Raw genomic sequence first — 27,553 nt, forward strand, 5'->3', positions numbered from 1 at the left:
CTAAATCTTGAGGTCTGCGGTTCCATTCCTGCACATAGCTCTAAAAGATTTTTAAAAAAAGGAAAGAAGAAGCAAAAAACAAGCTTTGAAAATTTAAAATTGTGATTGTGGACTTGAAACTTTTAATCGCTTTTTCGTCAAATCATTTTTTTATCGGCTCAAGTGGTTTCTGCTCAAAAGGTTGTCAGATTTGTTTCCGCTTCGTAAAAATGGTTACGTTGCTAATTTGAATATCAAATGTCTTGCTTCGCTGGTTTGCTTAGAATTACTGTTTTACAAAAACAGGTGTTAGGAAAGTTTATGAGATTGGTTTATTTATTTCAATTTTTTTGCGACGCTTTGAAAAAGTTCAATTTTGCATTTTTTCTTAAAAATTAATGTAGAGATTTTCAAAAAAAAAAAAGCTTTGAACGAAAAGAACCTCCCTCCCCTATGTGCCTACATACTTTTCTAGTCTCTGTTTACTTTACCTTATGTGTACTGCCTTCGGGAAAGTCTGTGGTTGAAATTTGACCCATGTTTTTGACTTTTTAAAATTGTTTTCTTAAAAACTAGCCTTTCAAATCTGAGATGTCGGGTTCAATGGATCGAGTGGCGGGAAAGGAGCTCCCTTGTTTAAGCGGCTACACCCATTTTTTATACCTAAAATTACGGCCCTCGGAATTGTCAATGTTTTCTATTTTTTGACTGTCTTTTGAATCTCTTTGATCTGAGATTGTGGGTTCATTTGAGATAATGGGCAGCATTAGCCAATCCTCTGATTTAGTGGCTACTCGCATTTTCTACACAAAAAGCTATCGCCCTCGAAAAAGTCAATTTTTTGAATGTTTTTTTTTTAAATTTTCTCGAAGATCACCCTCACATATCTGACATTTTGGTTCGATCCAGAGAACGGGTTGAGTGAAATTATTTTGCATACGCGACTACGCCCAAATTTTCACACAAAAATTATGGCCCTCGGAAAAGTCACAATTTCGATTTTCTTTCCGTTGTTTGAAAAACTGCGACTTTTATTGAGAACTACCCGTCCAATTTGAGTTTTTGGGTTTATTCGAAATCAAAGGTTTTGTGAATCTCTATGAAGCTATGATTCTTTTAAATGTCAAATTTTTGATTTTATGATCGTTTTGGACTTTTCTCAATAAATATTTTGCCAACTCTTATATCATAGAATAAATGGAAACAAAAGCTTGTTAAGTCTTCTTTAAAGTTGGCTAATACCAATATTTATAAGAGAAAAGTATTGGCCATCAAAAAGTTTGAATCTTCGACCGTATTTTCGAAACTTTTTGACGTTACTCGAAAACTACCGAGCCAATTCTCAGGTAAAGTATTCAATCTAGGAACCCGGTTTTGGAAATCTATCTCTCTATTCTATAATTAAATGCGCGTGACACGTTTCTTGCCATGTTTAAGCGTGTTTTTGCAACGCATAAAGTATCTATGCGTGGTTAAGCTATATCGTATATAACAATGCGTAAGAATTTTTTTTTTCGATTTTCCAATTTGAATGTAGTGTTTGTTCCACCGAGTTTAAAGTTAGCAACGCAAAATTGGGATATTTTCAGAGTTTACCCAGGGGTGGCGAGTTTGGTCTTCATTTAAGAATGCCGAAATCCTTTTAGTGTACGAGATAAGACAATTTTTGTGAGTTTTCCAAGGTTTTTTCAGAAAATTCAACTTATAAAATGATTTTTAAAAGCTTGAAAATCCCAACCCTGTGGTTGGGTGCTGTCAGAATACTCTCAAAGATTGCGAAGTCTCCAAATATGGCTGCTCAAATCATTGTAGTTTTCGAGTTTATAAAGTTAGATTATAAAAATTAAAAAGATTTGAAGTTCTCAATCTTGCAATTGGGTAATGTGAGGGTACTCTCAGGAACCTCAAGATATAAATCTTGAGCCCCAATGCGACTGCTTAAATACTCTGTTTTCGAGATATGACATTTGAGTTTTTCAAAAAGTTTCAGAAAACTTAAATTTATTTTTTTTCTTCATATTTTGAAATTCCCAACCCTTAAGTAGGGGGCTGCCAGAGTACTGGAGGGGGTTGCAAATCTCGCCGCCGCCACATATGACTTCTCAGGACTTTTCAAGTTTCCAGATGTCATGTATTTACCAAGAGTTGTAAATTTAGCGTCCAAATGCGTCTGCTCAAATGCTTTAGTTACCAATATGTGACGTTTTTTTTGTCATTTTAAATTTTTTTCAAAAAAAACTTAGATAGAAAAATTCAAATGTTTTTTTTTTAATTTGAATTTAAAAGCGCATAGAAAAAGTTTATCAAATTTTGAAATTACGAACCCTGTTATTGGGTAGTGTCAGACTACACTCAAAGGCTCTAGATTTTTTTTTCAATATATGCGGTTTTTTATGAGTTCTCAAAAATGTGAAGCACTGGAGGTTCGTTACACCCTAGTCTTCTTTAATTTAACGGCCAAAAACTGCTTTTTGGACAAAAAAGTTATGGTTTTCCAAAAGTCATGTTTCTGAACTTATGGCCGTTTTTCAGATTTTTTTTGAGTTGTGTACTAGCAGCGCAAGTGTTGCGAATATATGATTTTTGACGGTTATTTCATTTTATTGAATTTTCTCGAGAATACTCATCCATATCTGACGTTTCAAGGTTCAATCCAGAGAACGGGTTGAGTGAAATTATTTTGCATACACGACTGCGCCCAAATTTTCACACAAAAATTATGGCCCTCGGAAAAGTCACAATTTCGATTTTCTGTCCGTTGTTTGAAAAACTGCGACTTTTATTGAGAACTACCCGTCCAATTTGAGTTTTTGGATTTATTCGAAATCAAAGGTTTTGTGAATCTCTATGAAGCTATGATTCTTGTAAATGTCAAATTTTTGATTTTATGATCGTTTTGGACTTTTCTCAATAAATATTTTGCCAACTCTTATATCATAGAATAAATGGAAACAAAAGCTTGTTAAGTCTTCTTTAAAGTTGGCTAATACCAATATTTATAAGAGAAAAGTATTGGCCATCAAAAAGTTTGAATCTTCGACCGTATTTTCGAAACTTTTTGACGTTACTCGAAAACTACCGAGCCAATTCTCAGGTAAAGTATTCAATCTAGGAACCCGGTTTTGGAAATCTATCTCTCTATTCTATAATTAAATGCGCGTGACACGTTTCTTGCCATGTTTAAGCGTGTTTTTGCAACGCATAAAGTATCTATGCGTGGTTAAGCTATATCGTATATAACAATGCGTAAGAATTTTTTTTTTCGATTTTCCAATTTGAATGTAGTGTTTGTTCCACCGAGTTTAAAGTTAGCAACGCAAAATTGGGATGTTTTCAGAGTTTACCCAGGGGTGGCGAGTTTGGTCTTCATTTAAGAATGCCGAAATCCTTTTAGTGTACGAGATAAGACAATTTTTGTGAGTTTTCCAAGGTTTTTTCAGAAAATTCAACTTATAAAATGATTTTTAAAAGCTTGAAAATCCCAACCCTGTGGTTGGGTGCTGTCAGAATACTCTCAAAGATTGCGAAGTCTCCAAATATGGCTGCTCAAATCATTGTAGTTTTCGAGTTTATAAAGTTAGATTATAAAAATTAAAAAGATTTGAAGTTCTCAATCTTGCAATTGGGTAATGTGAGGGTACTCTCAGGAACCTCAAGATATAAATCTTGAGCCCCAATGCGACTGCTTAAATACTCTGTTTTCGAGATATGACATTTGAGTTTTTCAAAAAGTTTCAGAAAACTTAAATTTATTTTTTTTCTTCATATTTTGAAATTCCCAACCCTTAAGTAGGGGGCTGCCAGAGTACTGGAGGGGGTTGCAAATCTCGCCGCCGCCACATATGACTTCTCAGGACTTTTCAAGTTTCCAGATGTCATGTATTTACCAAGAGTTGTAAATTTAGCGTCCAAATGCGTCTGCTCAAATGCTTTAGTTACCAATATGTGACGTTTTTTTTGTCATTTTAAATTTTTTTCAAAAAAAACTTAGATAGAAAAATTCAAATGTTTTTTTTTTAATTTGAATTTAAAAGCGCATAGAAAAAGTTTATCAAATTTTGAAATTACGAACCCTGTTATTGGGTAGTGTCAGACTACACTCAAAGGCTCTAGATTTTTTTTTCAATATATGCGGTTTTTTATGAGTTCTCAAAAATGTGAAGCACTGGAGGTTCGTTACACCCTAGTCTTCTTTAATTTAACGGCCAAAAACTGCTTTTTGGACAAAAAAGTTATGGTTTTCCAAAAGTCATGTTTCTGAACTTATGGCCGTTTTTCAGATTTTTTTTGAGTTGTGTACTAGCAGCGCAAGTGTTGCGAATATATGATTTTTGACGGTTATTTCATTTTATTGAATTTTCTCGAGAATACTCATCCATATCTGACGTTTCAAGGTTCAATCCAGAGAACGGGTTGAGTGAAATTATTTTGCATACACGACTGCGCCCAAATTTTCACACAAAAATTATGGCCCTCGGAAAAGTCACAATTTCGATTTTCTGTCCGTTGTTTGAAAAACTGCGACTTTTATTGAGAACTACCCGTCCAATTTGAGTTTTTGGATTTATTCGAAATCAAAGGTTTTGTGAATCTCTATGAAGCTATGATTCTTGTAAATGTCAAATTTTTGATTTTATGATCGTTTTGGACTTTTCTCAATAAATATTTTGCCAACTCTTATATCATAGAATAAATGGAAACAAAAGCTTGTTAAGTCTTCTTTAAAGTTGGCTAATACCAATATTTATAAGAGAAAAGTATTGGCCATCAAAAAGTTTGAATCTTCGACCGTATTTTCGAAACTTTTTGACGTTACTCGAAAACTACCGAGCCAATTCTCAGGTAAAGTATTCAATCTAGGAACCCGGTTTTGGAAATCTATCTCTCTATTCTATAATTAAATGCGCGTGACACGTTTCTTGCCATGTTTAAGCGTGTTTTTGCAACGCATAAAGTATCTATGCGTGGTTAAGCTATATCGTATATAACAATTCGTAAGAATTTTTTTTTTCGATTTTCCAATTTGAATGTAGTGTTTGTTCCACCGAGTTTAAAGTTAGCAACGCAAAATTGGGATATTTTCAGAGTTTACCCAGGGGTGGCGAGTTTGGTCTTCATTTAAGAATGCCGAAATCCTTTTAGTGTACGAGATAAGACAATTTTTGTGAGTTTTCCAAGGTTTTTTCAGAAAATTCAACTTATAAAATGATTTTTAAAAGCTTGAAAATCCCAACCCTGTGGTTGGGTGCTGTCAGAATACTCTCAAAGATTGCGAAGTCTCCAAATATGGCTGCTCAAATCATTGTAGTTTTCGAGTTTATAAAGTTAGATTATAAAAATTAAAAAGATTTGAAGTTCTCAATCTTGCAATTGGGTAATGTGAGGGTACTCTCAGGAACCTCAAGATATAAATCTTGAGCCCCAATGCGACTGCTTAAATACTCTGTTTTCGAGATATGACATTTGAGTTTTTCAAAAAGTTTCAGAAAACTTAAATTTATTTTTTTTCTTCATATTTTGAAATTCCCAACCCTTAAGTAGGGTGCTGCCAGAGTACTGGAGGGGGTTGCAAATCTCGCCGCCGCCACATATGACTTCTCAGGACTTTTCAAGTTTCCAGATGTCATGTATTTACCAAGAGTTGTAAATTTAGCGTCCAAATGCGTCTGCTCAAATGCTTTAGTTACCAATATGTGACGTTTTTTTTGTCATTTTAAATTTTTTTCAAAAAAAACTTAGATAGAAAAATTCAAATGTTTTTTTTTTAATTTGAATTTAAAAGCGCATAGAAAAAGTTTATCAAATTTTGAAATTACGAACCCTGTTATTGGGTAGTGTCAGACTACACTCAAAGGCTCTAGATTTTTTTTTCAATATATGCGGTTTTTTATGAGTTCTCAAAAATGTGAAGCACTGGAGGTTCGTTACACCCTAGTCTTCTTTAATTTAACGGCCAAAAACTGCTTTTTGGACAAAAAAGTTATGGTTTTCCAAAAGTCATGTTTCTGAACTTATGGCCGTTTTTCAGATTTTTTTTGAGTTGTGTACTAGCAGCGCAAGTGTTGCGAATATATGATTTTTGACGGTTATTTCATTTTATTGAATTTTCTCGAGAATACTCATCCATATCTGACGTTTCAAGGTTCAATCCAGAGAACGGGTTGAGTGAAATTATTTTGCATACACGACTGCGCCCAAATTTTCACACAAAAATTATGGCCCTCGGAAAAGTCACAATTTCGATTTTCTGTCCGTTGTTTGAAAAACTGCGACTTTTATTGAGAACTACCCGTCCAATTTGAGTTTTTGGATTTATTCGAAATCAAAGGTTTTGTGAATCTCTATGAAGCTATGATTCTTGTAAATGTCAAATTTTTGATTTTATGATCGTTTTGGACTTTTCTCAATAAATATTTTGCCAACTCTTATATCATAGAATAAATGGAAACAAAAGCTTGTTAAGTCTTCTTTAAAGTTGGCTAATACCAATATTTATAAGAGAAAAGTATTGGCCATCAAAAAGTTTGAATCTTCGACCGTATTTTCGAAACTTTTTGACGTTACTCGAAAACTACCGAGCCAATTCTCAGGTAAAGTATTCAATCTAGGAACCCGGTTTTGGAAATCTATCTCTCTATTCTATAATTAAATGCGCGTGACACGTTTCTTGCCATGTTTAAGCGTGTTTTTGCAACGCATAAAGTATCTATGCGTGGTTAAGCTATATCGTATATAACAATGCGTAAGAATTTTTTTTTTCGATTTTCCAATTTGAATGTAGTGTTTGTTCCACCGAGTTTAAAGTTAGCAACGCAAAATTGGGATATTTTCAGAGTTTACCCAGGGGTGGCGAGTTTGGTCTTCATTTAAGAATGCCGAAATCCTTTTAGTGTACGAGATAAGACAATTTTTGTGAGTTTTCCAAGGTTTTTTCAGAAAATTCAACTTATAAAATGATTTTTAAAAGCTTGAAAATCCCAACCCTGTGGTTGGGTGCTGTCAGAATACTCTCAAAGATTGCGAAGTCTCCAAATATGGCTGCTCAAATCATTGTAGTTTTCGAGTTTATAAAGTTAGATTATAAAAATTAAAAAGATTTGAAGTTCTCAATCTTGCAATTGGGTAATGTGAGGGTACTCTCAGGAACCTCAAGATATAAATCTTGAGCCCCAATGCGACTGCTTAAATACTCTGTTTTCGAGATATGACATTTGAGTTTTTCAAAAAGTTTCAGAAAACTTAAATTTATTTTTTTTCTTCATATTTTGAAATTCCCAACCCTTAAGTAGGGGGCTGCCAGAGTACTGGAGGGGGTTGCAAATCTCGCCGCCGCCACATATGACTTCTCAGGACTTTTCAAGTTTCCAGATGTCATGTATTTACCAAGAGTTGTAAATTTAGCGTCCAAATGCGTCTGCTCAAATGCTTTAGTTACCAATATGTGACGTTTTTTTTGTCATTTTAAATTTTTTTCAAAAAAAACTTAGATAGAAAAATTCAAATGTTTTTTTTTTAATTTGAATTTAAAAGCGCATAGAAAAAGTTTATCAAATTTTGAAATTACGAACCCTGTTATTGGGTAGTGTCAGACTACACTCAAAGGCTCTAGATTTTTTTTTCAATATATGCGGTTTTTTATGAGTTCTCAAAAATGTGAAGCACTGGAGGTTCGTTACACCCTAGTCTTCTTTAATTTAACGGCCAAAAACTGCTTTTTGGACAAAAAAGTTATGGTTTTCCAAAAGTCATGTTTCTGAACTTATGGCCGTTTTTCAGATTTTTTTTGAGTTGTGTACTAGCAGCGCAAGTGTTGCGAATATATGATTTTTGACGGTTATTTCATTTTATTGAATTTTCTCGAGAATACTCATCCATATCTGACGTTTCAAGGTTCAATCCAGAGAACGGGTTGAGTGAAATTATTTTGCATACACGACTGCGCCCAAATTTTCACACAAAAATTATGGCCCTCGGAAAAGTCACAATTTCGATTTTCTGTCCGTTGTTTGAAAAACTGCGACTTTTATTGAGAACTACCCGTCCAATTTGAGTTTTTGGATTTATTCGAAATCAAAGGTTTTGTGAATCTCTATGAAGCTATGATTCTTGTAAATGTCAAATTTTTGATTTTATGATCGTTTTGGACTTTTCTCAATAAATATTTTGCCAACTCTTATATCATAGAATAAATGGAAACAAAAGCTTGTTAAGTCTTCTTTAAAGTTGGTTAATACCAATATTTATAAGAGAAAAGTATTGGCCATCAAAAAGTTTGAATCTTCGACCGTATTTTCGAAACTTTTTGACGTTACTCGAAAACTACCGAGCCAATTCTCAGGTAAAGTATTCAATCTAGGAACCCGGTTTTGGAAATCTATCTCTCTATTCTATAATTAAATGCGCGTGACACGTTTCCTGCCATGTTTAAGCGTGTTTTTGCAACGCATAAAGTATCTATGCGTGGTTAAGCTATATCGTATATAACAATTCGTAAGAATTTTTTTTTTCGATTTTCCAATTTGAATGTAGTGTTTGTTCCACCGAGTTTAAAGTTAGCAACGCAAAATTGGGATATTTTCAGAGTTTACCCAGGGGTGGCGAGTTTGGTCTTTCTTCATTTAAGAATGCCGAAATCCTTTTAGTGTACGAGATAAGACAATTTTTGTGAGTTTTCCAAAGTTTTTTCAGAAAATTCAACTTATAAAATGATTTTTAAAAGCTTGAAAATCCCAACCCTGTGGTTGGGTGCTGTCAGAATACTCTCAAAGATTGCGAAGTCTCCAAATATGGCTTCTCAAATCATTGTAGTTTTCGAGTTTATAAAGTTAGATTATAAAAATTCAAAAGATTTGAAGTTCTCAATCTTGCAATTGGGTAATGTGAGGGTACTCTCAGGAACCTCAAGATATAAATCTTGCGCCCCAATGCGACTGCTTAAATACTCTGTTTTCGAGTTATGACGTTTTTTTTTTCAAAAATATTCAGACACCTTAAATTTAAAAATTTTGTCAAATTTTGAAATTCCCAACACTCTATTTGGGGGCTGTAAGAATACTACCGGGGGTTGCGAACCTCACTTCCAATTATGACTGTTCAAATTTTTATAGTTTACGAGATGTGATTTGTGATAAGTTGAATTTTCCTATAAAGTTTTGAAATTCCCGACCCTTAAGTTGGAGCTGTCAGAAAGTTCTCGGGCCGCTGCAAATCATCCCTCCAAATATAACTTCTCAAATGTTCTTAGTTTTCGAGATATGACGGTTTTTGTGATTTTTTCAACAAAGTTTCAGCTAACTTAAATTTTTTTTTCAAGTTTCAATTGAATTTTGAAGCCCTCTTCCTTGTACTTTGGGAGGCGACTATCAGTGTATTTTCAGGGGTTCGTTTTTGACTCCAAATTTGACTGCTCAATTCTTTGTAGTTATCGAGATATGACATTTGCGTTTTTCAAAAAGTTTCAGTAAACTTAAATTTATTTTTTTTCTTCATATTTTGAAATTCCCAACCCTTAAGTAGGGGGCTGCCAGAGTACTGGAGGGGGTTGCAAATCTCGCCGCCGCCACATATGACTTCTCAGGACTTTTCAAGTTTCCAGATGTCATGTATTTACCAAGAGTTGTAAATTTAGCGTCCAAATGCGTCTGCTCAAATGCTTTAGTTGCCAATATGTGACGTTTTTTTTATGTCATTTTAAATTTTTTTCAAAAAAAACTTAGATAGAAAAATTCAAATGTTTTTTTTTAATTTGAATTTAAAAGCGCATAGAAAAAGTTTATCAAATTTTGAAATTACGAACCCTGTTATTGGGTAGTGTCAGACTACACTCAAAGGCTCTAGATTTTTTTTTCAATATATGCGGTTTTTTATGAGTTCTCAAAAATGTGAAGCACTGGAGGTTCGTTACACCCTAGTCTTCTTTAATTTAACGGCCAAAAACTGCTTTTTGGACAAAAAAGTTATGGTTTTCCAAAAGTCATGTTTCTGAACTTATGGCCGTTTTTCAGATTTTTTTGAGTTGTGTACTAGCAGCGCAAGTGTTGCGAATATATGATTTTTGACGGTTATTTCATTTTATTGAATTTTCTCGAGAATACTCATCCATATCTGACGTTTCAAGGTTCAATCCAGAGAACTGGTTGTGGGAAGCTTTTTTGCTTACGCGACTACGCTCAAATTTTCACACTACAAGTTACGGCCTTCGGAAAAGTCAATTTAGTTTTTTAACCGCTTTTTAGAAAAACTACCGGTTGCATGGATCTTTTCTGCATAAACGGCTACGCGCCGTTTTTTTGTACACTGAAAACTATGATTCTCTGAAATGTCAAATTATTTATTCTTTGACCGGTTTTGAACTTTTCTCGATGTATATCTTGCCAAATCTTATATCATAGATTAAATCAAATCAACAGGTTGTTGAGCCTGCATTTATAATTAGCTACGCCCAATGTTTATAAGAAAAAAGTTTTGAACTTTTTTGACCGTTTTCCAGAAACTTTTTGATTTTTCTTAAAAACTACCCTATCAAAACTGAGATGAAGAGTTCAATTGAATGAGCAGTTTCGATAATTTTTCCTGCAGAGGCGGCGTTTACTCATTTGTTTTGTGAGGGAAGTATTATGTCTTTAGGAAATTACAATATCTCAAAAGTTTTCACTCTTATCATTAATTTTAGTATAAACAACTGAGGTTTTGGGTCAAGTCCAAATTTTAAAATTGTGCATTTCATCCCGCATCAGTATATCAATTACAAAAATATGAAACTGGTATCTCCAGCTTTAACTAAAAGTTAGGTAAATTGCGCTCTCCATTTACGAACGTGGAAATGGCGCGCAAGAACGTGAAAAACTTAGTGCCGAAAGTTAATTTTATTCTTTAGATTTACCTATTGATCCAGTTTTCAAATTTGTTTTGAAGTTCAAAGAGCATTTAGGCTATATGTTGTTTAGGGTTACTATCGAATATGCTTAAGCTTTAGGCTTTCGTTCAGCTGTTCTCCTCACCCAACGAACAAAAAACGATATATTTTTAAAGAAAAAGCGTTTTTTTCGCGGTTGCAATTTTTGTTCTACTTGCAAAGCAACTGGTTATACTTATTACGATTTGTTTCAAGTATAAAAGAATAAAACGACTTTTATTCAGATAAGTCTGATGAATTTTTGTTAATTTGTTAATGCATTGGTGAATATGTGCAGTGTTTGAGTTCAATTCAAATTTATCTGCTATAAGTCAGGAAAATTGCGCTCTCCAACTGCGAGGCAGAAATCAAGCGAAAAAAAACGGGTACGACTTCTAGTTTCGAAAGTGGATTTGAGTTTTCAGATTTCCCAGCGGAATAAAAACGTTACCCATTCATCCAGTTTTCTTGAATTGGATTAGTTTTTATCAAAAAAGCATCTATCATAAATTTTTCTTGAAATTCAAAGCGCTCTAACTTGATGTAATGTTTTCTTCAAAAAGAAATTTTTTTCAGCTTTCGAACCTTTTTTCTAGCCTTCTTTACACTTTTCCAATTTTTTCATACTAGCTGTCAAATTACGGTTAATTAAGTATATGGTGAACTTTAGGAGCAGAGAACGGACTTCAGAAAGTCTCTAGATCAGTTGGAGAATATCAATAAGCAATACAGGGTGTTGTCCGACGATGTGGTCATCTTCGAAGTGCCTCCTTGTTCTTCTCTGAACATGAACACCAACATGTTCAACGGAAACAGCAGCGGGGATGGATTGCGTCACAAGCTGGAGGAAGTAAACAGATTGTGGAGCGAGGTAAGGTTTTTATTCTTCGCCCAAACGCTCAAATGTTTAAATTTGCCCCCCCCCCCCTGTGTCCGCAAATTGAACAAGTTTTTACGTAATTAGAAAATGTTGCAACTTTGAATATGATACCTCGTCTATATCCCAATGTTCTTTCAGGTAGACAAGCAGTTCTACGCATGTGAAGCGCGACTGAAGAGGGGTCTGAAACAAGGAGAGGAGTTCGCCCAGCTAAAGCAGACTTTGATGATCTGGTTGATGGACCTGGATATTAGAGTGACCAAAGTTGACATGTTCGCATCCCAAGATGACCTCAAAGGGCGTATGCAGCAACTTAAGGTCAGTTTGATTTGAAATTTGCTAATTGAGGAATCCCTACGTTATAAGAGAATACTGCGGGAAAGTTTAAGATAGAAATTGAAGTACGATCCCATTTATAACACAACGCTATTTGAAACAAAAACTAAAGCCAGAAAATTTCGAACCGCTTGGACCCAGCCACTTTTGCACAGGCAGGCATATACCAAGCGGTTTTCAAAAAGATCATTTTGACTTCGCACAGGCATATGTAAAATAGTTTTTTTTTAAAATATCAAGTGTTTCAGGAAATCAAGCGGGACATCGCAACTCACCAAGGAAGAATCGATTACTTAAATTTGATTGGACAAAAACTAGCAGACAGTCGGTCAGTAGAAGGTGTTGCAAACAATGAAAATGAACTGCAAGTTTCCTTTATAACCAATGAGCTGAATGAATTCAACAAACTGGCCAAAAGTGTGAACGATCGAGTTTCACGACTTGAACAGAAACTGGAGCACCAAAAGGTATGAACTTCTACTGATGAAAGGGCCGGAATTTAGTAGTGTTTGAGATTGGAAAACTATAAAAAAAAATCTGTTTTAGAGCTTCAGCAGACCTTTACACGATGAAGTGTACACTAAGAGAGAAAACGCACTTGAAACGTGGAATACATCGCGCTTGCCATTTAATGTGAACAGACGTTGTTCCCCAAATGCATTGAAGTCGCACCTTCTGTTGACGTCATCGACTATGGACCTGAAAACATTTGATGCCAGTTCCTTAGACAGTCGAGACAATTTCGCCCGTAAAAGTGCTTCCTTGAGTGCCTTGAACAGACGCCGTCACTACCCGGCCTCTACTGCAACCAACGCTACGTCCGCAACACCGACGGAAGATAACTTATCATATCTAAACTCGCGCACAACCGACTCACAAGACCCAATCTCGGGTTTTCATGAACATATGTCAGGATCGGTAGGAACCAGTTCCCGACAGTCGGATGTATCGAGTTTGAGATTCAGAGGAGCCTATAGAGAGGAAGGTGACAGATATATGAGGTCTGATGGAATCAACGCTAATGAAAGGCGAAATTTCTTTGCTCACAGACCAGTCCAAACGAGCGCAGAAAGGAATAGCGATGCTTTTAATCAGAGGTGATTATTTCTTCAGTTATTGTATTAAAATTTAAATGCCGAATTTGTGGAAACATTTTCATCAACATTTTGCGTTTGGTATTCTCAATTTTGATATTTGCGCAGGCATAATCGTCAGTCTTCGTTACAAGAGTCTCAAAAAAGCGACAGAAGCTCGCCGTTGGTGAACAACAATAGATCAAACTCGATGTTGGACCTCGACTGGGATCATTACGAAGCACCGCAGCACTCAAGTGACAATATTAATGGCGAGCGGGAATCTTCATCCAGTGTATATGGCTCAAGTAGGAATAGAAACAACCAGATGGGGTCTCCAACTAAAGGTGAAGCTCAAAGGAATAGCAGATCGGGTTCTGGATCTACCTACATCAAGTATGCAGACCCGAACAAAAAGCAGTACAGTCCCAAGCAGAAGTTGCTTCTTCAGAAAATTGAGGCTAGTTGGTGGCACTTTTCATGAGATGATTTGACGCCTTCGAAAATTTGAATTCAAACAGGATCTTATAGATCACTAGAGTATATCGTAACTGTTCAGGAAAGTTAATAGTTTGAAAATACTGTGCCGGTTGAAAAGGCTCAAATATGTCGTAACGTACCGAAATTGAAATGATTTTGGAAGCAGGTTTTCTGAAACAGTTACTTTTTGGAGATGTCTGAAATTTTGTAGATGGCATTGGCGCGAAGTTTCATTACATCTGAACCCCCAGCGGATTACCACAAAAAAATCACTGTTTTAGAGCGTTGAAAAAAGTATTTTGGCTTCTTTTCTTTTTTTTTTCACCAAAGATTTAAAGGTCAAAATCGATGGCAGATGAATAGTAATAATGTCGATTTTTTTTTTCAGCCGCGTATGGGTGACCTTCACGACGCCTTGGTGGAGTGCCGACAGAAACTGGACGGAGCCGAGAAACTGCTGAGATGTGCCACTCCTACAGGCGAAGCTTGTGAGAGGGAGAAGCAGAACTTCTCAGCCACTATCGCAGGCAGCAAGGCGTCGGTAGATGTGGTCAAGTCCATTTTCAACAAGTTACAAGAGAGTGAAAGAACAGGACTGGAGAAGAGCTCCGAATTGTGCACAAACGTCGAAGGTTCGGATATAAAATTAATTGGTTTTCTCTATGAATTTATTTTATTCAGATGCATCCAAGTTTTTCATACGTGGAGTTCCTCTTCAAACCGTAGTCAGAACAATAAAAAAATTGTAATCATATTTTTGAAACGGTCTGTTAGCTTTTCGGAAGATTCCTGCAAGTTCAAATGTGCAGTAGTAGAACTAGACTAGTGTACATTGTTTACAGTGTGCGCCAAGCGTTGGGATGTGATCAAGTCTCGTGCGGTGGAGAAGCGACGTCGTCTGAAGCACAACTACCAGCTGTGGCACCAGTTCATCGCAGATGTCCAGACATTCCGTGACTGGATTGTGCAGCACAGTTCTCTTTTCTCATCGCACTCCACATTTGGGAGGAATGGGGGAACTATGGAAAGACGAGAATCGGAGTTGTTCGCGACTAACACGGAGTCGAAGAGGTTGATGAAACGATTGATGACTCCGGAAGGGGTCGAGGAAAGAAGATTAGTCTCGCTGCACCAGCTAGAACAACTCATCCAGACACATAGGGTCAGTCATTCAATAAGCAAATTAGCTGCAGCTTTCAATAAATATACAAAATTAGTGTCACATGTTCTTGCGTTCAAATTTATGTTTCTTTAAAGAATGTTTCTTTAGCCTAATTGTTGTGATAAACTTATTAAATAGAGACGTAAAATGGAAAACACCGACCTGACCAATGGAGTTCCAACAGAAGAGTTGAGAACAGAAGAGTTGAGCGTCCAAGAATCGGACAATGCTATTCCACCGCTACGATTTAAAGACCAGACGCCGATCCCTAAATCCTCTTCAAAACGAATGTGTGTCTCTTTCAGCCCAGATTTGCAATCAGCATCTGAAGCAAACAACAGCCTGAACGAGACTATAGAGTCAACCATAGAGAAAGTATTAGAGTTTCAATTTCCAAAAATTGTCGAAAAATTGGAAACATCACTATCAGCAATTTTCAAATCTTTAATCAATCAAGGACTGCAGGATATTAAAGAGTCAGTGTTAAAGGAGATTATGGAAACAATAGAGATGGAGACGAGAAAATGTAATTTGAAAAGTGTATCAGAAGCTGAACTTCTAGAAGGATACAATAGGCGAGACAATGTGCGGATAATTGGATTACCGGAAGTGAAGAGAACAGCCGATAACGGCCAAAGGATTTTTGAAGACTACAATCAAAGTATTGAAAAAGTGTTAAGTGTAGCTAGTGAAATGGGTGCGCAGGTTGAAAAATCAGATATCTCAATTGCCCATAGGTTACCTGGGAGAAATTCGAATGCTCGACCAATGATTGTGCGCTTCTGTAGACGAGTGTCAAAAGTAGAACTTCTCCGAAAAAAAAGGAATTTGAACCAATCTCAATCGATGAGCTCAGTCAAAGTTTTCGAAGACCTAACGGCCCCGCGACTCAAGTTTTTCAACCTTATGAAACAAGACGGAAGATTCGAATCTATCTGGACAAGAGAAGGGAGTATTTTTTTCAAGTTCAAGGATGACAATTCAACGCATTGTGTACGAGGACTCTATGAAGGAGGAATGAAGCTGCAATACTCAATGAATCAAATAGAAAGCTGCTTCGTAAAGCAATAGCAACCATTATCAAAACCATTCCCTTGCCAAAACCCTAATTCATTTTCAAAAGTTGCTAAAATATTCCACATGAATGTACGATCATTACGTAAACACCATGATGAGTTGGAAGCACTTGTAAGTTCCCTTGAGTCACCACCTGATATTATTTGCCTAAGCGAAACATGGTTACATGAATATGACGACAAATACAGCTATAAAATAAAAGGTTATCATGAGGTAATTAGTAAGCCAAGAGCAAGTACTGGAGGAGGGGTGATGATACAATTGAAAGAAAATGTAACTTTAATCGAAGAACTACCAGCGGAACTTGAAGAAAGTTTAACAATTTTGGTTAAGATTAATCAAGAATTCTTCTTGATAATGTTGGTGTACAACCCTCCTAAAACAGACAAGTTTTACTTTATAGAACAGTTTGAACATGTTCTCGACACAATTTCTGCCAAAAATGATCGGGTCATAATATGCGGTGATTTTAACATTGATATCCTAAAAACTAACAACCTCTCTTCAAAGTATATTGATTCTATAGAAGGCAACGTCTTCGATCAGGTGATTAAACAACCAACACGAATAGGAAATACATGTGATACTCTTCTGGACCACATAATAGTGAAAGATGTTGATGTAAAAAATGCTTATACGCTTGAAGATCAAACCTTCTCTGACCACTTGCCCATTATCCTAGAGCTGATTACCACAACCTGGCATATGCAATCTTCAAATTCTTATCGTGATACAACTTTTTAAAATCTAAAACTCAAATCGAAAACTTCAATTTTGCTTTAATGCATGAATTGCAGAAAATTAAATGGTTCGAAAACACATCCTCAGTTAATGACTTGTTTGAAGATTTCCAGTCTAGATACGATTTGATATTAAATAAATATGCTCCGCTTAGAATATCAAAAACCAAGAAACGAAACGTTGACTGCCCCTGGATGTGCAATCACATAAAAAGCTTAATATCCAAGCGTAACAGACTTCACAGAGCTTGGTCAAAAAACAAAAACAACGTTAGAGCAAGATTTCGTTTTGAATCTGCCAGAAGTAAAGTTGAAATTGAAATTAAAAAATGTAAAAAAAAGTTTTAGTGTAATAAGTTCAAAAATTGTATTGGTGACTCAAGGAAAATATACAAATTACTAAATGATTTAAAGGGTATAACAAGTACATCAAGTAGAAGAAAAGTTTCGGTAAATGGAAGTAGTGGTGACGTTGTTAGCGATAAGCTAGCTGTCGCAAATGAGTTCAATGACTTCTTTTCTTCTATTGGCAGTCATTTAGCTAATCAAATACCCAAATTAGAATCCGATCAATTTTATTCAGAGCCTCGTTTTTGCATGCGTTTAAATTCAATTACTGAATATGAAGTTGAAGTTATTTTTTCAACGCTACAAAACAAATTATCTTCTGGAATAGATGGAATTAGTAATCTAATTGCTAAAGCTAGTTCTTTCACAATTGTTCCCTTCCTGAAAAAACTCATTGAACTATCCTTGAAATCAGGGTGTTTTCCTACCGCTCTGGCTCAAGCGGTAGTATATCCTTTATACAAAGCAGGATCGAAATTATATGTCAGTAACTATCGGCCAATATCACTTCTTGTAACCTGGAGTAAGGTATTTGAACGTGCAATGTACAACCGAGTGTATAGCTATCTTGAAGCAAACTCTCTAATTTATATCAAACAGTTTGGTTTCCGAAAAAAACACAGTACTATTGATGCTATTGCCGAAGTAACAGAGAAATGTCGCTTAGATGAAACTAAATCACCAAAGAGAACAGTTTTTCTTGATTCAAAAAAAGCTTTTGACACACTGAATCACGAGATTCTTTTTCATAAGTTATAAATGTATGATGTCAGTGGGAAAAGTCTACTTTGGTTTAAAAGTTACTTGAAACACCGCAAACAACTTGTCCAAATTGGTGAAACGCGATCAATGTGGCGAAGTCTTGAATGTGGTGTCCCACAGGGATCCATTTTGGGGCCTCTGCTGTTTCTTATATATATAAACGACCTTTCAACAGTCTGTAAATTTAGCGAAGTTTTTCTATTTGCCGACGACACAAACGTCACTGGACTAAACTGCTCGGTTGAAAGCTTCAATCAAGACTTAGAAGCTATAAATAAATGGTTATTTTTGAATAAATTATCTCTAAATATGGACAAAACGGTACAAGTTAGTGTATCTCTTAACAGTGCTTCCAACCAACAATTGTTTATTAATAGCATTCCTTTGAAAATTGAAGGGTCATGCAAATATCTTGGTGTTTATGTAGATGCTAAATTATCATTTAATTCTCACATTAATTTCATACGATCCAAGCTTAGAAAACAATGTGGCATTGTTTCGAAAATGCGTCATTATGTTCCCAAAACTGATATGATTGATTATTATGGCTCTAATATTAAGCCCATTTTGCAATATGGAATATTAGTGTATGGTTGCACTTCCTACACAAACCTTTTACCCCTTTTTTGATCCAAAAAAAAATTATTCGATTTAGTTTTTTCAAAAGAAAATATGAAAGCATTCGAAAAGTTTTTAATGATGAAAAGTTTTTAACAGATCACGAGCTGCATGTATGTGAACTCTTCAATTTTTTTTTGCGATCAGTAGCAGGACTACACTCTGAAACTTTTTTAAACGAGTTTTTGTATTTGATAAACCGTCGTATATGACCAGAAGGTCAAATCTTAATCTAATGAAAGTTCCTAATTTCAAAAGCTAAATTCAAAGAGCTTCAATTAGTTACAGAGGAGCCAAGCTTTTTAATATATTTAGACAGAATTCCCAAATTTTTTGATCAAGTTTCAAATTCAGATATTCAACGCATTGCCCACGAAATTCGGGATTTGTTTATATTAAGCAATGAAGAGCTAATCAAATTTGTTTTTTGTTGACAATTTTTTTGTGGATGCAAGGATAATGCTGGAGGATGACAGATGTGGAGTACCTGCTTGTTTGAAGTTTTTTCTAAGTATATTTGTATATGGTTTTCAATGCGTCTTCGGCGTTTTGAAGACCACACTTGGGCTTGTTCGCTGGTTACTGCCGCATGGGCTCAGTTGGATGTCTACTGACCGTTTAGCCCCCAATCAGCTCTGCTGATTTTAGAGAGGCTTCAAGGGATGGGACACAGTTAGTAGAAGCAGTAACCGTAAAGGGATTAAGTTCAAGTTTTGTTTTTGAAACCGAATAGGGGTGCCTACGACTAGCGAGTTTCAGAAATTATGAATGATGAATTTGAACTAGCTTCTTCTTTAATTTGGTTTTATACCGACTACGATTGAACCATCACTTTAAATATTGATACAGAGCGTGGACTTTATGTCATTAATCTGTCTAGACAATGCCTTAAATCTGCTGCTTTATGTTTATTCAAACTTGAATATTTTTCTTTCCAATATCTTCTTTTATGTTTTCAGATTTATATATTTTTCCTTGTCTTTGAAGATCACAAATTTGTCCTTCATTTGATAAAACGGGCAGTGCTGAGTAGCCAAATTGGGTTCATTAACTGTCCCCTCACTGTTTCTGGTGCTTCATATTTAAATTCTCTTTATATGCAAATTTACCATTAACAGTGAGAAATAAATTCTTTCTTTCTTTCCGTTGTATGAATGTAGTTTTGAATTCCAAAAATGAAATTTTTACACCATACAATATAAAATATATTCAACATCAAACATTTGCTCTGAAGAAAAAAACATTTGATTCAAAATTTTTTATTATTTTCTTTTGTGATTTGAGGCTAATTTGAAGCTTTTCTACCGTAAAATTTTTTGATCATGCATATGGTGAATGAAAATGCATATTTTTGTACGTTTAGGAACTGATGGTTGGTCTTAATGGCAAAAAGACCACATTAATGTCCATCAACATGTACATGGAAAGATACACTGGAGACGATTACAATGATAGCAATAATTTATTCGGTTCCCTAAGCCACACTTTGAACGATGAGATCAACCGAATGAATTCACACTTCGAACTACTCTGTTCACAAGCTGTTCAGACTCAGCGAGTACTGCAAAATTGTCTGGTGGAGAGTCTAGAAGTCAAAAAGACAGTTAACGACATAGTTAAGTGGCTGGGTCAAGTTGAGGTTGATTTTGATAGTGTGCAAGCGAAGAGTGAGGTATCGCTGACGTCATCATTGACTGATCTGAAGAGCAATGGACGGGAAAAGGGCAAAAACGACGAAGTCATTAAAAGAGAAAGATACTTGGTGTTTAAGGTACACCTTCTCTATTTTGTTTTGTTTTTCAGGATATGAATCGTTTCGCTCATTACACCAGCCGAGCGTAATACTACAAAGCAACTTTTTTTCAACCGAAGTCGCAAATAAAAGTGCTCAATTGATGGCACTTTGGTATGCTTCAACCATAGGCACTTTTATACTATCTGTTGCTGCTCAATTGGTGGCTAATGCTAGTTACTTCCAAGCGACCGTGTCGCAGATGCGAGGGAGTGAGACTTCTAATCTATAAATTGAAGATTCATGTTTATCTTGCGGGCTTTTTTGCTACACAGAATTGGCACTTTCATAGAAACTGTAATTGCATTATTGTAAGCTATTATTTACTAGTAAATTTTCAAGAGATCGTGGTGCAGTGCGAGGGTGTGAGGCTTTTTGAAGACTTATTTTTACTTATAAATGGCTCTTGAAACTAAACGCACTCTACTTTTAAAGCAATTTTTTGTCACTTTGCGAAGTGCAGTTTCGCACCTGTGTAAATTTTATGCTGTAAATTATACAGTTAGATTCCATTTCTGTGTTATTGCGCGAAGTGATTTACGACTTTTTAAAGTCTTGTTAAGAGTCTATGAACGTAGTTCACGCTCTTAATAGTTTTCGATAATTTTTTTCCGGTAAAGTCTTCAAATGCTCTAATAACAAAAGAAGTGCATTCATACTTATTAATGCGCATATGAATACCCTTAGGTAAAAATGCACTTTTTGAGTTCAATTCAAATCGTTTGCTAAAAGGTAGACAAAATGCACTCTCCAATTATGAAAGCTGAAATGGCGCGAAATCGTGGTCGTTTGTTAGTTTCGAAAGTGGAATTTAATTATTAGATTTTCCAGTGGAATAAAAAATTTCCTTGTAATTCAGTTTTCTGAAATTGAGTTAGTTTTTATCATAAATGGCTCCTGAAATTAAACCAGCTCCAAGGCCACATTTTTTGTAAGAAATTCGATAGTTCAACTTTTTCAAAAAGTGTTTGAATTTTTTCTGTTTCTTTGCGTTCATTGACTCGTTTCCAACTGTTCTGAAAGTTGTTGAAGCTTGAGTTTAATTATTTGCGGTTTGACTTGTGAAAATATTGCCCAGCTGAATAAAAAGTTATCTATTGACCCGGTTTTATGAAATTTTTTGATTTTCAAATAGTTATAACGCTGAACTTTTTCTCCGAAATTAGAAAATTGAAAAACGTTTTCAAAAATATTCAATAATTTTTTTAGGTTCCTTGAGCTCGTTGACACTTTTCCAGCTGTCTGTGGACTATGTTTTGTTTAAGTGGTGGCCTAAGCTTGTTGATAGTATAATTTACTGGTCTCTAAAAACAGATTTATAGGTTGATCTATCTATAGATTGATCCTTCTTAAGGGTAAGGAAAGGCATTGGGTTTTTCAATGCTGTTGGCGTTTGCGCTTACGCTTAGAACTTTTTTATAGCTGAGTTTTTTCCAGCAACTCAAGTCGGAAGTGGACACTTATCAGCCCAGAGTGAATGCTTTAAGAGCCACCGCAGACCAACTACTCACCAACCTCTCGTCGCCTCTCTCTTCCTCAGTCGAGTCTCGCTCGGGTTCCCGAAATTTGGAGTCACGAGACACATCATCCTCTTCGGCATCAAGTGTAGCGACTGAATTAAAGCAGGACTTGTACCTCCTATGCAATAGGATTCGAACCATGCAGAGAAATTTGGACTCGGAGATAGATAAGGTTCCACTGCGTGTGAAGAACTCAGTTGTTGACGGAGTGACCCAATCGCACTTGAAATCGGTTAATATTCAACTTTGTTTGTTTTAATCTGTTCTAAATGTCATTTTTTTCTCGCTTTATATAACTAAATGAAATAAAAACTAACTAAACATTTCTTTTAAGAACTGATTATTTTTTATGCAGAAACCAAACCTTTTTAATCAAGGCTTACATTAACCGCAAATTTTTCTTCAATGACTGCTAATATCTTTAATCCTAAAGGGTGGATGAAGATGTTAATTTTTTGTATATATTGAAAAATGTCTGAGAAACGCTCATTTGAGTCTAATATTTGTTCCGCTCTTGGTTCTGTTTCTTTTTTCCTCTATTCTATTTTGTAACTCTTTTCTAACTGTATATTTCCCTTGGCAGACTAAACAGCTCCCCGTCTACGACTCATTCACTGTCTTGAAGAGTACTCCGACACTTGCCGCAGGAGAAACTTCTAACGACAATGACAACGATGAGGTCGGCTCATCAAAGACTAACGACTATTTCACGCCTATCGTTAACAACAACTATGCTCAGAAACTCAGAAACAATAAAAATATAACAAACTACTCGGATCCATCGCATGAACAATTGATGAACAGAAATGATGATGTAATCGGTGACACATTCAATGATGGCCTTGATATTTCTACTACAGAAGGCGACACGACAGATCCTGCCGAGTTCCAGTTTATAGACGACGATTTAATTCCAATCGATGAAAAGCAGCCCGACTACTTCACAAATACGGACTTTGCCTTGTCCTTTATGAGTCAGTTTGACAGCAATAACAACAACGCCACCAAAACTTTCTTAGGAGTTCCTGAAGTTATTTCGAGAATTTCATCGAAGTCGAATTTGACCAAAGAAGGCGACGTGAATTATTCCTGCATGTCAAATCACGCCAACTCTAAATCTTGCCAACGAGCTCTCTGGTCACAAAACTTGTTGCACCCTCCAAGCTCTTCCTATCGCAGAAGTAGGTCGAATTCCGACCGCAGTGGTGACCGGAGTGAAGCTGATAGTTTCAGGGTGAAAAATGCCTACCCGATTGTCGGGTCCGTTCGTCTTGAGGGCATCTTGGGCGAACTGTGCCATGCTGCTTCTTTCTTACCCATTTCACTCGATTACACCGCCTGGTAATTAGTTCTAATCAAGTCTATAACTAACTTCTATCCTGTTTACTGTTGATGGTAGACGTCCATATACTTGTCATTCGTCGAACATTGCTTTTGAAAAGATTTTGGTAGCTAATTTTATTATTTTTGATATTCATATAGATTGTGAAATTGATTGTACGATTTTTGAATGTTGGAAGATAGGTTTAAATATAAGTTGTTGGGTACCACTGGAAGACCAACTTGCCTGCTGGGTAGCCTCTTAGTTCGCGTTTCTGAAAGTTTTTTCTTTTGAGAGTATGTAATTTTTATGCCCGGGTTTTTTATATGCTTAAAAATATGCCTATGCTTATATGGCTTAAAAATCAGTTTTTCTTATTATAAAAATCTTTAATTGCAATTGTATCCACAACTAAAAGCAATTCTCAGTTCATTAGTACTCAGCTATTGTAATTTTTTTTTAAACAAATCTTATTGAAATATGTAGTTCTTGTGTCTGTTTTCAGTAGTTTTTATTTTTGTTCAGGTTGCGAAAACCGCTGCTTTTTGATCCCCCTCCTGTCATCGACTCAGAAAAAGCTATCAAAGATTTCTCTAACTCATCTTGGGCTGCATCCGAAAACAACATTCGTTCAATTTTGGCCGAAAGCTCCACAACATCACAAAAAGCTAACAGGACTTGCTTTAGAATCTCATGTTTTTCAGTTTGCGCTGTTGTATTTATATTTTTAGTTGTAGTTTGTCTTTACTTTTTAGTCACTTCGACTCTTAAAATTGGAGGTGTTGGACATTTTAATCATGTTTTAAGTTTAAATGTTGAGCTAACTAGAAATTACGAGGATCATTTACCAGTGTGATATGCTAAACACAGATTTTACATTGTTTGCTGGTTTGTTGATGTTTTTTGAACAGGTTGTTAAAATTTAAATTTAAAACAGAATTACATGGAAGAGCGCTTTTTGTCGGCTACTTGATGATTTGGCACAACATGATATATGATGATTCCTAAAATTATCCAAACAATTCGGTTTTCACTAGTTTTACTGAAAGAGTGTGTTGTGCCAGTTCGATGTTTGAATCTCAGAATGGCTTTTGACTATCCTTATTTTAAAATTTAATTCAGAAAATCTGCAATTTATGTGTACAGTATTGAAGAATAATTTAAGTTGATTCACTGTCTTTTCCCAACAAAGCGTAACTGCAGTTAACTGGGTAACAACTCATATTTAATTGCTTGGTTTTGATTTGAAGTAACTTTCATCATTAGGATTATTTTTTTAAGCAGTGCAAATAAAATTCTCGATATTCGTGGCTGAAAAATTCAACTTTGAACTAAGATAACTTCCCAATCTCACCCAAAAAAAGCTTTGGGAAGTTGTTAACTTGATCCAAATTTTAATATTGTTTCGTATTGAAATAGGTTGTCATTATGTTTCGTTTACGTAGCTCGACCTATGACGCTGAAATTACGTTGTTTTTTTTAGTAAAGGTAGAATTGGCACGAAATTTAAATATCTCCAAGCATATGTTCATTTTCGGATAGGTGCAATTTTTCTGAACAAGATCTGATTTTTTGACACTTTAGTTTCTGCAACTTGTTTATAGTTTGTTTCCCAACGGAGCTCAAATAAAATTGCCTGATAGCAAAATGGCGCAAAAAATTGCTATTTACGTTTTGCGAGCATTAGCGAATGTAGTGTAATAGTACGACTGTTCCTTGTTTTTCAACCAAAGTAGCAAATTTCGGTGTTTTTTGGGGCAACTTGCTGTCTTCCAAGAAACTAAATTAAGAAAGAAATCTCGAAACCCCTCACTAGGCTCACACTACACTTTAATTAGAAAAGATCGAGAAAAAGAAGGGGGCGGTCTCCTCATAGCCATACATGAGTCGATACAATACGAAGAAATAAATATTAACAACGATGGAACACTAGAGGCTATGGGCATATCAGTGGTAGCCAGTTCATCCAAGCTTCGTATTTATAATTTCTACATTCCCCCTCGCTCGAGCTGTCCCCCTGGTTACTCTGCGTCCCTTGCCGAACTACTTGAACCTGGGGACGCCTTAGTACTCGGGGATGCCAACGCACATTCACAACTATGGAACTCCAACATCGAGGAAGATCAACGCGGCTCTGTACTTAGCAAAGAAATAACCGAATCCACCTTTGCACCATTAAATGATGACACACAAACCAGAGTCCCTTTTAACTCAGAAAACCAACTCTCGTCACCAGATATTTCCCTCGCATCCCAATCGTTCTTACTCTCCACATCATGGACCCCAATTAAATCTCTAGGATCAGATCACCTACCCATTCTTCTAGAACTACCCTTGGATGATTTTATAAATTTTTCACCTAAAAGGACTTTTATAAATTTTTTAAAAGCAGATTGGATCAAATTCACAGAGGAAATTGAGGAGGGTTTCTTTTCAGCGGTTCCACCTTCCGGAGTTGCCGCCGGAGAGAAATTCTTGAGGGACCTGGTGCTCAGGGCAGCACGCCACCACATCCCCGCTGGCCGTATTCGCCACTTCACTCCCTCTCTTTCCCCCGAGTCCACTGCCCTTGCCGCCGAAAGAGATTTCAGCCGACAACAAAATCTCCCCCCAGAAGTCATATCCCAACTGAACTGTAGACTCATGAACCAGACAGCAAAGGACAAAGAAAATAAATGGCGAGAATTCCTCCGGACTTGCGACTACCGCACTGGTGCCAGAAAGTTCTGGAAAGTGGTACGCTCCTTAAATGGATCTAAGCCCGTGGCAGGAAGACACCCCATTACTTTTGGTTCTAAACCCATACACTCACCTCGTGATATTACCAGCTCTTTTAACAAACAATTCACCAATGCCAGACCCCACGCCTCTGACAAACTTCTTCGTATAACGAGAAGAAAAATTGCCAAACTACCGCTGTCAGACAGCCCAATTTTTACCCCTGAAAATACTAAACAAGCCATTGCAGACAGCAAACCATCGCGAGCGCTAGGTCCCGACGGCCTTTGTAATATACACCTTAAACATCTCGGCCCACTTGCTACTCAATACTTAACATACCTTTTTAATATCTCTTTGTCCGAAAACATTATCCCCCAAATTTGGAAAAATTCAAAAATTGCACCGCTTCCAAAGCCCAATAAGGATCTTAAACAATCAACATCTTACAGACCTATATCCTTACTCTGCCCAGCAGTTAAAATTCTGGAGAGGCTCGTTCACCCCATCTTTACCAAACATCTCCCCAACGCCAAACACCAACACGGCTTCCGCCCTTTTCACTCCACCACCACAGCTCTCTCCACTCTCGAATTTTACATTTCAGACGGTTTTAACCAAAATCGCCCCCCTAAACGTACGGTACTGGCCACACTTGACTTATCTAAGGCTTTCGACATGGTGTGTCATCGCTCACTTGTGGAACTCGTTCATGACACTCCCCTCCCAAGAAGTCTAGTCCGCTGGCTAAGTAATTACCTTAATGGTCGACAAGCTGCCACCTCATTCCGTGAACACACATCCCCCATCGAATAATCCACTGTGGCGTACCCCAAGGTTCTGTTTTATCACCCACACTCTTCAATTTTTATGTCCATGATGCACCGCCACCTCCCGATAATGTAAACCTTGTTTCGTATGCAGACGATTTCCACCCCTTCGCAAGCAGTTCCAATATTGATATCGCCTCAAATTCCATCAATAGCTACCTAAAAAGGCTCTACGATTTTTTCACCTCACGCAAACTAAGTTTCGCGTCCTCTAAAGGATCAGTTACACTTTTCTCCTCTTATAACAAAGAATTTAATAAAACACCTAGTGTTCTTTTAAATAACGAGGCGCTACCCCTAAACAAAAATCCAACAATCTTAGGGGTGACATTTGATCCAACACTTTGTTTTGCCACTCACTGCAAACAATCCGCTGAAAAGGCCAGACGCAGGATCGGAATCCTGAAGGCATTAGCAGGATCAACCTGGGGTCACTCCAAAGAAACCCTCCTCCTAACTTTTAAAGCTTTAATTCGCCCCATACTTGACTATGCAGCCCCCGCATGGTCCCACGCATCAAGTAACACCTCCATAAATTGCCTGCAGGTTGCCCAAAACCAATCCCTTCGCGTTGTTACTGGATCAAATCTAATGAGTTCCACTGCCCACCTGCACAGTGAATCTGAAATCCTAACGGTCAAAGACCACCATACCCTTCTGTCATCTCAATTTTTTATCTCTACCTATCGTTCCCACCATCCCATTAATTTTATACGTTCACATCCCCCTCCTCCCCGTCTACTTCGCCCCTCAATTATAAACTGCTTCAAAGAAGACACCCAGAAAATTTTAACCGACTTTTCAGTCTACGCAAACCACCCTCTACTTCTGGACGACCGAGACGAAGTCTCCACTTTTATTTTTAACTACTACAAACCAATTTTAAAAGACAACCATACCTCCCTTGTAACCAAGTTCCTAGCCGAAACCCCTCCGTCTAAAGTTATTTGTATCCCTCCCCCAAAGATTGACCCCTCTGAAAAATCTCTCCCACGTCCCACGCGCTGTAAGCTCTCCCAACTC

General features: G+C 36.5%; 3 protein-coding genes across 4 annotated transcripts in view; all 3 read left to right on the plus strand.

Moving 5' to 3' along the window:
* Positions 1 to 24,114, plus strand: part of LOC134841274 (nesprin-1-like) — a 118,945-nt gene extending 94,831 nt beyond the window's left edge. The window contains exons 32-42 of one of the 2 annotated variants that reach the window (XM_063857154.1): positions 11,544 to 11,744; positions 11,892 to 12,071; positions 12,338 to 12,556; positions 12,636 to 13,186; positions 13,292 to 13,622; positions 14,031 to 14,274; positions 14,485 to 14,804; positions 19,713 to 20,120; positions 21,579 to 21,893; positions 22,245 to 23,002; positions 23,508 to 24,114. In XM_063857154.1, the coding sequence (XP_063713224.1) occupies positions 11,544 to 11,744; positions 11,892 to 12,071; positions 12,338 to 12,556; positions 12,636 to 13,186; positions 13,292 to 13,622; positions 14,031 to 14,274; positions 14,485 to 14,804; positions 19,713 to 20,120; positions 21,579 to 21,893; positions 22,245 to 23,002; positions 23,508 to 23,838 (3,858 nt within the window). In that variant the 3' untranslated portion in view covers positions 23,839 to 24,114. The remainder of the gene's footprint in view (positions 1 to 11,543; positions 11,745 to 11,891; positions 12,072 to 12,337; positions 12,557 to 12,635; positions 13,187 to 13,291; positions 13,623 to 14,030; positions 14,275 to 14,484; positions 14,805 to 19,712; positions 20,121 to 21,578; positions 21,894 to 22,244; positions 23,003 to 23,507) is intronic. The other variant, XM_063857155.1, reaches the window with a different exon arrangement.
* LOC134841275 (rho GTPase-activating protein 18-like) overlaps positions 14,922 to 27,553 on the plus strand; it is a gene marked incomplete in the record, with an annotated part of 195,183 nt that continues 182,551 nt past the window's right edge. Inside the window, 1 exon segment of the mRNA XM_063857156.1 lies at positions 14,922 to 14,939.
* Positions 14,931 to 27,553, plus strand: part of LOC134841276 (prolyl 4-hydroxylase subunit alpha-1-like) — a 538,710-nt gene continuing 526,087 nt past the window's right edge. The window contains exon 1 of the mRNA XM_063857157.1: positions 14,931 to 14,940. The gene's annotated coding sequence lies outside the window, so the exon portion shown is untranslated. The remainder of the gene's footprint in view (positions 14,941 to 27,553) is intronic.

Source organism: Symsagittifera roscoffensis, chromosome 3 (assembly GCF_963678635.1).
Source record: "Symsagittifera roscoffensis chromosome 3, txSymRosc1.1, whole genome shotgun sequence".
Classification (NCBI taxonomy): domain Eukaryota; kingdom Metazoa; phylum Xenacoelomorpha; order Acoela; family Convolutidae; genus Symsagittifera; species Symsagittifera roscoffensis.